The 14,050-nt window shown below is 42.5% G+C and overlaps 1 protein-coding gene across 1 annotated transcript in view; it reads left to right on the top strand.

The window, feature by feature from the left end:
• hmgcll1 (3-hydroxymethyl-3-methylglutaryl-CoA lyase like 1) overlaps window positions 1-14,050 on the top strand; it is an 89,351-nt gene that overhangs the window by 23,974 nt on the left and 51,327 nt on the right. Inside the window, exons 6-7 of the mRNA XM_033021706.1 lie at window positions 11,260-11,323; window positions 12,503-12,691. Of these exons, the coding sequence (XP_032877597.1) occupies window positions 11,260-11,323; window positions 12,503-12,691 (253 nt within the window). The remainder of the gene's footprint in view (window positions 1-11,259; window positions 11,324-12,502; window positions 12,692-14,050) is intronic.

Here is a 14,050-nt window from a genome sequence, read left to right as displayed (position 1 = left end):
GCAACTTGCTAAGGCTACTTCGACTGCCTCAGCAGCACCCTCTATTTTCCCGAGACACAATTGACATGATCATCACCATCTACACATTCCCCTCCACATGGAAATGTATGGCTGATCCTTCAGTATTGTTGGGTCATAAATCCTCGAACATCCTGACTCATAAAACTGGGTTTAAAGGACGCAGCGTACCACCATCTTGATTTGGTCTATGTTTAGGAATTTATTGCCACAGACAGCAATGAATATTGTTAAGGCGGAGATTGACTGATTCTTGATTAGTACGGGTGTCAGGGATTATGGGGAGTAGGCAGGAGAATGTAGTTGAGAGGGGGAGATTGATCAGCCATGATTGAATGGTGGAATAGACTTGATGGGCCAAATGGCCTAATTCTGTCCCTTTAACGTATGATCTTGAACTTATGTACCAAGGTAAAGTTGAAAGCTTTTTGTTGCATTCTATCCAAACAGATCAGATAAACCATATATAGGTACAATCACATCAGACCCGTGTACAATAGACAGAGCTCTCATCTGCTGCCGTGTGCTGGCCCTGTAGCTCCGACAAGATTAAGAAACACTAGGATTACAATGGCACTGCCTTAACGTTGAAAGTTCGCCGTAGCAATGCTCTAACGGAGAGCTTCACATCTAACAATCTGTCTCTCTCAAAGGGAAGGCTTCTGCACAGTGTGAACCAGTATGGCACCCCTCCCACAACCCCACCCCCCCCCCCCCCCCCACCCCCCCACCCCCCCCCCCCCCCCCCCCCCCCCACACACACACACCCACGCGCACATACACTTGCACCAAAACCCATGTGCTCTTCACTTGAAAGTCAGCCCTCATTGACCACGCTTGCAAAGGAGTTGGCACTGATACCTGTACAACCAGTCCCTAAAAAGCACCCGCACATCAGATGATGATCAGAGGAATTTGGAGTAATTTAAGGGAATTTACTGGGCTGCATACTCGACTTATTAAAGAGCAAATAATAGACAATTATAGACAACATCTGTGTGTAGCTGCTCTTATTTCTTGGCCAAATAATTGTTGAATACTCCCAGCTATGATTTGTACATGCGGTTACCCAACTTTGTCCTATCTAGCTGCATTTTATCTACAATTAGTACCCTGTTAAAAATGTACAGTTTGTTAATATGTGGTCAATGTTTATGATAAGTCTCTCTGGAAATATCGTATCAGTTCTGTGTGAGACAATTTGTAATCTGACAGAAAGTATTTAAACAAATGCTTGTGCTAATAAAGTATTTAAATAAACATTATGGCCAAGTACCAGGAAAACATTAAATAAACAAATCTAGACTTGACCTTTAAGAAGTGTACATATTTCTGAAAATTATGTTTGTTATTTATAAAAATAAATTGCTTATTTACCTTTAATTTTGAAACCTTATGAAGGGATATTTATGATCTGAAGAAGGGTCTGGACCTGAAATGTCACCTATTTCTTCTCTCCAGAGATGCTATCTGATCGGCTGAGATAGTCCAGCTTTTTGTGTCTATCTTCAGTTTAAACCGGCCCATATGATCTCCTCTCCTTGATCAACGTTGCTGGCTTTAATTTGTTCTTTTGCGTGCGTTTCATTAATTTGTTCTATGTACCTTTTCATATCTCTCGTTTCCCCCTCCCCTTGGCTCTCAGTCTGAAGAAGGTTCTCAAACTGTAATATCACCAACAGTATTCCTTTTCTCCAGAGATGCTGCCTGACCTGCTGTGTTATTCCAGCATCTTGTATCTATACGATCTTTGGATCTTTTATATCTTTGAGCTGACCTTAAATATAGTGGTCAAAGTATAATATGACATCAAACTTTATGTGCAGTTAAAGGTTCATCACTTTTTTTATTCAGGTACGTAAGAGGATTACAGCTATTTGTAATTATGATTTAACAGCAGTTTTGACTGGATTCATAAGGAATAGGAGTAGAATTAGGCCATCGGCCCATCAAGTCTACTCCGCCATTCAATCATGGCTGATCTATCTCTCCCTCCCAACCCCATTCTTCTGCCTTCTCCCCATTACTTCTGACACCTGTACCAATCAAAAATCTATCTCTGTCTTAAAAATATCCACTGACTTGGCCTTCACAGCCTTCTGTGGCAAAGAATTCCACAGATTCACCACCTTCTGATTAAAGAGTATTGACTTTTTAAATAGTGGTATTTGGAGTGTAGCCAGACTAACATTTATTGCCGAGCACTAGTTGCCCTTTGAAGGGGGTGAATGCCTTCTGGATCACTGCAGTCCTGCAGATGAAGGTCCTCCCAAGGCACTGATGGGTCTGGAGCCCCCAGAAATACACCGAGAGGCGACAGAGGAATGATGATGTGTTACCAAGTCCAGATGGTATACGACTTGGAAAAATAAACAGATATTGCGTGTTTCCACGTGCTTGCCATCTTGGTTCTTGTATGTATCAGGGACCTGGGGGCTGCTTTTCTACTGGCCACGGGGACTAAATGTAATAGCAAGGAACCGCAATGCAAAAAGACACAAATGCTGGAGTAACTCAACAGGTCAGGCAGCATCCCTAGAGAACATGGACAGGCGTCGTTTCGTGTCACAATCCTTCTTCAGACTAGTTGCAGGGATGGGGGAAAGAAAGCTGGAAAAGAGGAGGAAGAGTGGGGAAAAAAAATGTAATATGTTTTATCAATGGTGCACACTGCAATCTTGTGGATGATTAGTGTGAATACATTGTATTGTACACTACAAGATATTGGTATTGGCAAAACTTTATGCCGACCAATCCCAACAGGATTTTGGAAATACTTTTTGTTCAGATAACTTAGTTTATTGTCACGTGTGCAGTGAAAAGCTTTTTATTGTGTGCCATCCAGTCAAAGAAAAGACTATACATGATTACAATCAAGCCATCAACAGTGTACAGATAACGTTTTTAAGTGTTTAACTTATGTTTTGGCCTGTAGATATGAAGTTGATTTGATCTATGATATATATCAACTTCTAAACACTATGCTATGTTAGATTCCATCTACTGAATAACACTGTATGACACGCAGTTGTTATTTTTCACTGATGAATAGTTTTATTTAGTGACTTTAGTGTTGTAAATAACTTATAAACTAGTTGCGAGGTAATGCTCACAAATGGAATTCCAAACATCACAGCATCACAGACGTTGCTGGCTCACCAGATAATCAGCGTTGCAGAACAAAGTAAACAAAGTAAACAGTTTTATTTTGTTGGAATAAAAGGTAAACGGAAAGAAAGATTTTCTCTCAAAAGGTTGAAACAAGTTTATTCATGGATAACCCCTTGAGATGGACAGTCATCTCGTTTTCGAGGGGGTCCAACATAGAACATACAGCACAAGACATAACATACATAGAGGCTCTCATTGACCCACCTACCCACACACCAATCCCAAAACCCCTCCATCCCCACTTGTTATAGTTTATAACAATTGTTAATTGGCTTTACATATCCAATAATAATAATAGTTATGTGTTACAGCATAATGTTAATGCATAATACCATATACCACCTATCATACATCGTACGTTAATACACACTATCAACATTATTACATGATATATTATTTCATGATATTGTGACATAATACAATATAAGACCTTGTTACACTATGCAATACAATAATACATAAGTGTAATGGCCATGCATATACAATAGTTATGCCAAATGATCACACACAGAGCAAGCTAGATAAAGGAGCTCGAAGACTAATACTAGAAACAGGTACATGGTTTTATAAGGAAGGGTAAAAGTGTATTTTTAAATAGATGAAATGAGCTAACAGTTCTTATGGTACTAGGCAGAGTGTAGAAGGAGCTTTGAATTTAAATGCACGTCTCCCAATTTCTTTGTTAGTTCTTGGAATGAAAAAGAAGGGTTGCTGAATATGTCTTAGTGAATATGATGGTGTGTATGGTAATAGGTCTTGTTTTAAATAAGAAGGGTAATTGAGATGGATGTATTTAAAGATGAACTGGAACCAGTGGTAGCATCTTCGATCAAGGTCAGCTTTCAGAAATGATTATTCAAAGAACAGAGGTCCTGTAAATCCGTTACACCCTGGCAATTGGGAGAGGTTGGTGGCTTTAATAAACAAAACAGCAAGTTTTCTTACAGCAAAATTACAATTTCCACAGTTAGATTTGAGATCCATTCGAGATTAAAAAAATCAAATTGCTAATTTGCCAACTCTTGACACGCTGAGCATTTCCTGTATTTTTGTTACTACGTTATTAAGTTTGGGTTTCTTTGACACAAAGCCAAATATTTTCCCACTTTAAAACTTCCTTCCTTTCTTTAATTTCCCCTTGCTCACATAATTGACAGGACAGCAGAGAGCTAATGTGTTGCAAGTGTTCCCAAAACAGAATATTAGTAACTTGTTTCTTGCTTATTTGTAAAATTATAAACCTTAGTCTGATTGTTGCCCATTTAATAATATTCAGAATATCTCGTTAAACTTTAAAAGTGTAATCATCAAAATAGTAAAAAGCTCCTCCTTAGTTGCTTTACTGAGTAGATAGCTTTGCCATTCCAGTAACCATATAACCTTGTAACAATTACAGCACGGAAACAGGCTTTCTCGGCCCTTGTAGTCCATGCCAAACACTGAAGCCCCTGTCCCACTTAGGAAACCTGAACGGAAATCTCTGGAGACATTGCGCCCCACCCAAGGTTTCCGTGCGGTTCCCGAAGGTTGCAGGTGGTTGCCGGAGGTTGCAGGTAGTGGAAGCAGGTAGGGAGACTGACAAAAACCTCCGGGAACCTCCAGGAACCGCACAGAAACCTTGGGTGGGGCGCAAAGTCGCCTTAGGTTTCCGTTCAGGTTTCCTAAGTGGGACAGGGGCATTACTCTCACCTAGTCCCATCTAGAAACATAGAAAATAGGTGCAGGAGTAGGCCATTCAATATGATCATGGCTGATCATCCAACTCAGTATCCCATCCCTGCCTTCTCTCCATACCCCCTGAACCCTTTAGCCACAAGGGCCACATCTAACTCCCTCTTAAATATAGCCAATGAACTGGCCTCAACTACCTTCTGTGCCAGAGAATTCCACAGATTCACCACTCTCTGTGTAAAAAATGATTTTCTCATCTCGGTCCTAAAAGACTTCCATCTTATCCTTAAACTGTGACCCCTAGTTCTGGACTTCCCCAACATCGGGAATAATCTTCCTGCGTCCAACCCCTTAAGAATTTTGTAAGTTTCTATAAGATCCCCCCCTCAATCTTCTAAATTCTAGCGTGTACAAGCCGAGTCTATCCAGTCTTTCTTCATATGAAAGTCCTGCCATCCCAGGAATCAGTCTGGTGAACCTTCTCTGTACTCCCTCTATGGCAAGAATGTCTTTCCTCAGATTAGGAGAACAAAACTGTACGCAATACTCCAGGTGTGGTCTCACCAAGACCCTGTACAACTGCAGTAGAACCTCCCTGCTCTTATACTCAAATCCTTTTGTTATGAATGCTAACATACCATTTGCTTTCTTCACTGCCTGCTGCACCTGCATGCCTACTTTCAATGGCTGGTGTACCATGACATCCAGGTTTCGTTGCATCTCCCCTTTTCCTAATCGGCCACCATTCAGATAACAGTCTACTTTCCTGTTTTTGCCACCAAAGTGGATAACCTCACATTTATCCACATTATACTGCATGTGCCATGCATTTGCCCACTCACCCAACCTATCCAAGTCACCTTGCAGCCTCCTAGCATCCTCCTCACAGCTAACACCGCCCCCCAGCTTCGTGTCATCCGCAAACTTGGAGATGTTGCATTCAATTCCCTCGTCCAAATCATTAATATATATTGTAAATAGCTGGGGTCCCAGCACTGAGCCTTGCGGTACCTCACTAGTCACTGCCTGCCATTCTGAAAAGGACCCGTTTACTCCTACTCTTTGCTTCCTGTCTGCCAGTCAGTTCTCTATCCACATCAATACTGAACCCCCAATACCGTGTGCTTTAAGTTTGCATACTAATCTCTTATGTGGGACCTTGTCGAAAGCCTTCTGAAAGTCCAGATATAACACATCCACTGGTTCTCCCTTATCCACTCTACTAGTTACATCCTCGAAAAATTCTATAAGATTCGTCAGACATGATTTACCTTTCATAAATCCATGCTGACTTTGTCCAATGAATTCACCACTTTCCAAATGTGCTGCTATCCCATCTTTAATAACTGACTCCAGAATTTTCCCCACCACCGATGTTAGACTAACTGGTCTGTAATTCCCTGTTTTCTCTCTCCCTCCCTTTTTAAAAAGTGGGGTTATATTAGCTACCCTCCAGTCCTCAGGAACTACTCCAGAATTTAAAGAGTTTTGAAAAATTATCACTAATGCATCCACTATTTCTGGGGCTACTTCCTTAAGTACTCTGGGATGCAGCCTATCTGGCCCTGGGGATTTATCGGCTTTTAATCCATTCAATTTACCTAACACCACTTCCCGGCTAACCTGGATTTCACTCAGTTCCTCCATCTCATTTAACCCCTGGTCCCTTGCTATTTCCGGCAGATTATTTATGTCTTCCTTAGTGAAGACAGTACCAAAGTAGTTATTCAATTGGTCTGCCATGTCCTTGTTCCCCATGATCTACTGTTTCTGACTGCAAGGGATCTACATTTGTTTTAACTAATCTTTTCCTCTTCACATATCTATAAAAACATTTGCAGTCAGTTTTTATGTTCCCTGCCAGTTTTCCTTCATAATCTATTTTCCCTTTCCTAATTAAGCCTTTTGTCCTCGTCTGCTGGACTGAATTTCTCCCGGTCCTCTGGTAGGCTGATTTTTCTGGCTAATTTGTGCGCTTCATCTTTTGTTTTGATACTATCCCTGATTTCCCTTGTTATCCACGGATGCACTACCTTCCCTAATTTATTCTTTTACCAAACTGGGATGAACAATTGTTGTAGTTCATCCATGCAGTTTTTAAATGCCTTCTATTGCATATCCACCGTCAACCCTTCTAGCTGCACTCAGACCATAACCCTCCATTCCTTTCCCGTCCATATACCTATCCAATTTATTTTAAATTATAAAATCGAACCTCTGCCTCCACCACTTCCACTGGAAGCTCATTCCACACAGCTACCACTCTCTGAATAAAGAAGTTCCCCCTCATGTTACCCCTAAACTTGTAGTCAGACTAAAACATTGGGTGTCTAAATTGCACCAACCAGCACACTTAATTTGCCATTAGATCGTCATTAATACTTAGCTCAAAAACTTTGCATAATGTCAAGTTACAAAGCGTAAAGCAAACAGAAAATTAAGAAGATATTTCCATAAACAATATGATTTAAACAGTTCCTTGCTATTAGTTCTAAAAAGCACAACTCTTATGATTTGAATACAGACCCCCATCTGGATTGCTAAGAAGAAAAAGTTATTACATATCCAGAAAATAATTTAACATTTGATTAAAGTGGATGTGTGGGAGTTTTGATACACTTTAAAATGGGATTTCAGCGAACCAGAGAATTAATCTTACATTGGATTAATTATGGAGGATTTAAGTTGAATGTTTGAATATATTATGCCTGGTTCCACAACCATCCTTTATACAGGACGACACAGAAAATGCAAGAAAAAAATCAGCAAGTCAGGCAACATTTCAAAGCCAGGTTTCTGATCAATGACCGTTAAATATAGCAGATGAAACAGCTCTGATGAAAGGTTTGTGTTTGTTTAGTTTAATTTAGAGATACAGTGTGGGGTAAAGGCCCATCTGCCCACCGAGTCCATGCCAACCAATGATCATCTGCCACCAGTTCTATCCTGCATACCAGAGACAATTTACAGAAGCCAAATGACCTACAAACCTGCACGTCTTTGTAATGTGGGAGGAAACCGGAACACCCGGAGAAAGCCCATGCGGTCACAGGGAGAACGTATATTCTCCGTAAAGACAGCACCCATCGTCAGGATCAAATCTGGGTCTCTGGTGTTGTAAGGCAGCAACTCTACCGCCATGCCACTGTACTGCCTTTAATTGATCTGAGATGTTAGCTTTGGTCTCTTTGTTCACACACTGACTGAGTTACATTTATATAAACATACTAGACTAAGTGGGACCCGTTGGGTCCCATGTTCACACATGGGAGGGCTGGTCCCCCCACGCAATATTCCACCTCTCCGCCAATTTCAATATTGGTGGCATGTGGGGGGGGGGGGGTCTTTCTGGAGCGCTAATATGGGTGTTGTGAGCTGAAGGGGCTGTTTTCCAGAGGGCTAGTATGGACATTGTGGGACAAATGGATTCTTGGGGTGGCAGCTCAGTCACTCAAGCCTGATGTGCTGGCAGCTCACTCACGGCTGATGGGCTGGCAGTTGACTCATGGCTATTCTTTGAAATTCCATTTCAAGCAGGGTGCAAGGCCACCAAATTCAAATGCAGTTTCCTACCATTTCAAGCAAGGTGCAAGACCACCAAATTCAAGTGCAGTTTCTTACCACTTCAAGCAGGGTGCAAGGCCACTGAATTTAAGTGCAGTTTCCGACCACTTCAAGCAGGGTGCAAGGCCACCGAATTCAAGTGCAGTTTCACACCACTTCAAGCATGGTCCAAGGCCACCAATTTCAAGTGCAGTTTCATACCACTTCATGCAGGGTGCAAGTCCACCAAATTCAAGTGCAATTTCATACCACTTCAAGCAGGGTGCAAGTCGACCAAACTCAAGTGCAGTTTCATACCACTTCAAGCAGGGTGCAAGGCCACCAAACTCAAGTGCAGTTTCCTACCACATCAAGCAGGGTGCAAGGCCACCAAACTCGTGCAGTTTCCTACCACTTCAAGCAGGGTGCAAGGCCACCAAACTCGTGCAGTTTCCTACCACTTCAAGCAGGGTGCAAGGCCACCAAATTCAAGTGCAGTTTCATGCCATTTCAAGCAGGGTGCAAGGCCAACAAATTCAAGTGCAGTTTCATGCCATTTCAAGCAGGGTGCAAGGCCACCAAATTCAAGTGCAGTTTCATGCCACTTCTAGCAGGGTGTAAGGCCACCAAATTCAAATGCAGTATCATACCATTTCAAGCAAGGTGCAAGGCCACCACATTCAAATGCAGTTTCATACCATTTCAAGCAGGGTGAAACCACCATAAAACCACACAAAACACCACATAAACACCACACTCACAGTTCAGTAGACATTCAGTGTGTTCAGTTGATTCACAGCTCAGACAGAGTCGTGACCTCTCCCTCCCCCATCTTGCAGAGACTGAGCCACACCCACACTTCGGGTTTTATAATTCCTCCCCCCCTCCCACCGGAAGGGGCTTTGCCTTCATGGCGTGATTGACAGAAGAGAGATTCTCAACATTTTTTAAACACTAATGACACTTTTATTTTTCATTGATGGGAAGAATCCTCTGCACCTGATGAGCGGGGGTGGGGGGGACGGGACTGATTAAGATGGCCAAAAATCACAGCCGTAAGTGGGAGCATTTTATCTAATATCAGTGCAAACAGGAAATTGTCAAGTTTAGACTTTTAATCATTTGCCATTTCAAACCAACCAACACCAACCATTTGCTGTGCTTTATTTCAAACCAACCACATTTTCATTTTTAAACCACATTAAGGGGACCCAAGGTCAGTAAAACCACACTCACAGTTTAGTAGACATGTGTTCAGTGTTATTCACAGCTCAGACTCATAGACGTGACCCTCTCGCTCCCCCATCTTGCAGAGACTGACTGAGGCACTCAACACTTCCAGGTTTTATAGTCCGTCCGGAAGGGGCGTGGCCTTCAAGAGAGAGAATCTCAACATTTTTTAAACACTAATAACCCTTTTATTTTTCATCAATGGCAAAATTCTCTTGTCCTGCACAGCTGAGGGGGACTCTGAGTAAGACAGCCAAAAACCACAACCGTAAGTGGCTGTGTTTTTTCTAAAATCAATATACAGAACAACAGGAAGTGGTCAAGATCAGACTTTTAGTAATATAGATATCAGAGTGGCATAGTGGCACAGCTGGAAGAGTTCGTGCCTCACAGCGCCAGGGACCCGGGTTTGATCATGACCTTGGATGATGTCTGTGTGAGGTTTGCACGTTCTCCCAATGGACCATGTGGAATTTCCACGGGTGCTCCAATTTCCTCTCTTGTCCCAAGCGCTAGCTGGTTGGTTGGTTAATTGGCCCTAATATGTAGCGAGTAGTAAAATTTCGGGAGAGTTGGATAGAATATGGGAAGAAATATTCTTTATTCTTTATTCTTTATATATTATAAGGGCTTTATTCTTTATTCTTTGGAGCGCAGAAGGTTAAGGGGGGACTTGATAGAGGTCTTTAAAATGATGAGAGGGATAGACAGAGTTGACGTGGATAAGCTTTTCCCACTGAGAGTAGGGAAGATTCAAACAAGGGGACATGACTTGAGAATTAAGGGACAGAAGTTTAGGGGTAACATGAGGGGGAACTTCTTTACTCAGAGAGTGGTGGCTGTGTGGAATGAGCTTCCAGTGAAGGTGGTGGAGGCAGGTTCGTTTTTATCATTTAAAAATATATTGGATAGTTATATGGACGGGAAAGGAATGGAGGGTTATGGTCTGAGCGCAGGTATATGGGACTAGGGGAGTATACGTGTTCGGCACGGACTAGAAGGGTCGAGATGGCCTGTTTCCGTGCTGTAATTGTTATATGGTTATATGGTTAAATCAAAAAAATGTGATTAATATAGGATTAGTGTAACTGGGTGGTTGATGATCGATGCAGACTTACTAGTTAAAGGGCCTGTTTTCATGCTATATGATTGTATGATTCTAATTTAAATCTAGACATAATAGAGTCATAGAGTCATGCAGTGTAGAAACAGGCCCTTCAGCCCAACCTGCCCACACCGACCAACATGTCCCATCTACACTACTCTCACCAGCCTGTGTATGGCCCATATCCCTCTAAACCTGTGCTATCTATGCACCAGTCTAAATGTTTCTTAATAATCGCGATAGTACCTGCCTCAACTACCTCCTCCAGCTGCTCATTCCATACACCCACCATCCTTTGTGTGAAAAAGTTACCCCTCAGGTTGCTATTAAATCTTTCAGCCCTCACCTTAAACCTGTGTCCTCTGGTTCTCGATTCCCCTACTCTGGGCAAGAGACTGTGCGTCCACCCGTTCTATTCCTCTCATGATTTTGCACACTGATTTTATTTTATTTATAAAATAAATCTTTTTGTTTCTGATTTCAATAAGCAAACTAAACATTTACTTTTGTTTAAACCATAGGTATGTGTCTTGTGCAATAGGGTGCCCATATGAAGGATCCATTCCACCAGCCAAGGTTGCAGAGGTAAGCTGTGCAATCAGTGTGATACTGGTGATTGGGTTAATGCAATCTTTACCCGTATAAATTAAAATTACATAGATGTAAACAATTTGGAGTCAAAAAATAAAAGCATTTGTCCTGTTCATTGGAATAACTTTTTGTTACTATGCCTGCTGTTGATGATGTCTGCCGTAAGAATTCAAAGGATGTTCAAAATTGTTCAAATTAATTTGTGCATTGACATGTGTGTGGAGAGGTATTCAGAAGTGCCAGTTGTTGCTTAAGTGTAACAATGTGGTGTCCAATAACTGCATTTTTTTTCTCCAATGATCTCAGTGTGATACAGCTTTCCTTTCAATCAGCATAGAGTCATAGAGAAAGATGGTCTAGAAACAGACCTGTTGGTCCCCTGAATCCGCATCAGTCATCAGCCTCTCAATTTTACCTGAATTCTTCTCTAACCCATTACATACTCCTCACATTATCAACAATATCCTCCAGATTCTACCCGTCACCAACCAGCATCCAATTAACCTGCCAATGAGCACGTCTTTTGGGATGTGGGAGGAAGCCAGAACATCTCAGAGGAAATCCATGCGGACACTGGGAGAATGTGCAAACTCCACACAGACTGCATTGGAGATCAGGGATTGGAGCTGGAATAGTGAGGCAGCTGCTCTACCCTCTGCACCACTATGGCACTCATTGCAGTCTCTTGTAATTGTCTGGATCAAGGGCACCCAAATAACACCATTTAATTTAATACTTAATGGCTTTCATAGAGACAAACAGCATGGAAACTGGCCCTTCAGCCTAACTTGCCCACACCGGCCAACAGTCCTACCTACACTAGTCTCACCTGCCTGCGCTTGGTCCATGTCCCCCCAAACCTGTCCTATCCATGTACCTATCTAATTGTTTCATAAAAATTGCGATAGTCCCTGCCTCAACCGCCTTCTCTGGGAGCTCTCTCCATACACCCACCATCCTTTGTGTGAAAAAGTTATCCCTCAGATTCCTATTAAATTTTTTCCCCTTCAACTTAAATCTATGTCCTCTGGTCCGCGATTCACCTACTCTGGGCAAGAAACTCTGTGCATCTGCCCGATCTACTCCTCTCATGATTTTATGCACTTTTCTGTTGTTTAATTTTGGTACGTGGAGTGAAATATGATGTCGTAACTCATTCCTATGTTTTTGTAGGTGGCACAAAGAATGTACAACATGGGTTGCTATGAAATCTCACTGGGAGACACAACAGGAATTGGTACACCTGGGGACATGAAGGAAATGCTTCAAGCGGTGCTGAAGGAAATTCCCAAAAATGCACTGGCAGTTCATTGCCATGACACATATGGGCAAGCTCTGGCCAATGTCTACGTAGCTCTGCAGGTAAGTCCAAGTTTAGCTGAATAGGCAGATAATCAGGGCAGTGAGAGTTTGACCAGGGAGTTGCGGAGGGGATGGTCTCTGCGGAAAGCAGAAAGGGGTGGAGATGGGAAGATAGCCCTTGCTTTCCCTCTCTCTCCATCCCCTCCCCCTTCCCAGTTCTCTCACCAGTCTCACTGTCTCCGACTGCATTCTATCTCTGTCCGGTCCCACTCCCCTGACATCAGTCTGAAGAAGGGTCTCGACCCGAAATGTCACCCATTCCTTCTCTCCAGAGATGCTGCCTGTCCCGCTGAGTTACTCCAGCATTTTGTGTCTACCTTCAATTTAAACCAGGGCAGGACTTACACAGTAAATGGCAAGGCCCTGAACAGCGTTGGACAACAAAGATCTAGGGATACAAGTGTACATGAAGTGGCAGCACGGGTGGCATTCCTTCATGAAACAGGGCACTGAGTTGCAATGTCATGTAACTGCTGCACAAGGCATGGGTAAGACCACTTTTGGAGTACTGTGTACAGTTCTGGTCACCGAGCTTGCGAGAAAACGCCATTAAATTGGAAAGAATTCAGTAAAAATTCACAAGAAAGTTACAGGGACTGGAGGGCACAGTCTCTTTCCCAGGAAGTCTAAGACTGGAGGGCAAAGCTTTGGTGTTAAAAGGAGGAATTATTTAAAAGGAACGTATGGGACAGGTTTTTAATGCCAGTGGTGATGGATATATGGAATGGACTGCCAGGGGAAGTGGTAGAGGCAGGTACATTTACAACATTTAAATGACATTTTGACAGGTGTATGGAGAGGAACGGTTTACAGGGATGGGGATTAAATGGAAGCAGATGGGACTAGTTCAGATAGGCACCTTGGTTAGCATTTACAATTTGGGCCAAAGAGCCTGTTTACTTGCAGTATAACTAGGGCAATGTAGTGTACAGCGACTATGTTGATTGCTGTGTGTAATACTTAGCACCTATAGTTTAGTTTTAGTTTTAGAGATATAGCGCGGAAACAGGCCCCTCGCCGCATCGAGTCCGGACAGACCAGCGATCCCCGTACACTAATGCTATCCTAGGGACATTTTACAATTATACCAAGCTAATTAACCTACAAACCTGTAGGTCTTTGGAAGATGGAAGAAACCGGAGCTTCCGGAGAAAACACTTGCAGGTCATGGGGAGAATGTACAAACTCCATACAGACAGCACACGTAATCAGGATCGAACCCGGGTCTTTGGCACTGTAAGGCAGCAACTCTACCACTGTGCCACAGTGTCACCCTGTAGATACCTAATGCCCATCAATATTGGGAGACTGCAATTTAAGTCTCTTAATTCTAGCAGCATGTTCTGGGATAAATAAAGG

The sequence above is a fragment of the Amblyraja radiata genome, chromosome 5 (genome assembly GCF_010909765.2).
Source record: "Amblyraja radiata isolate CabotCenter1 chromosome 5, sAmbRad1.1.pri, whole genome shotgun sequence".
NCBI lineage: Eukaryota > Metazoa > Chordata > Chondrichthyes > Rajiformes > Rajidae > Amblyraja > Amblyraja radiata.
The sequence above is the reverse complement of the archived record's forward strand: the minus strand, read 5'-3'. Positions and strand labels throughout refer to the sequence as shown.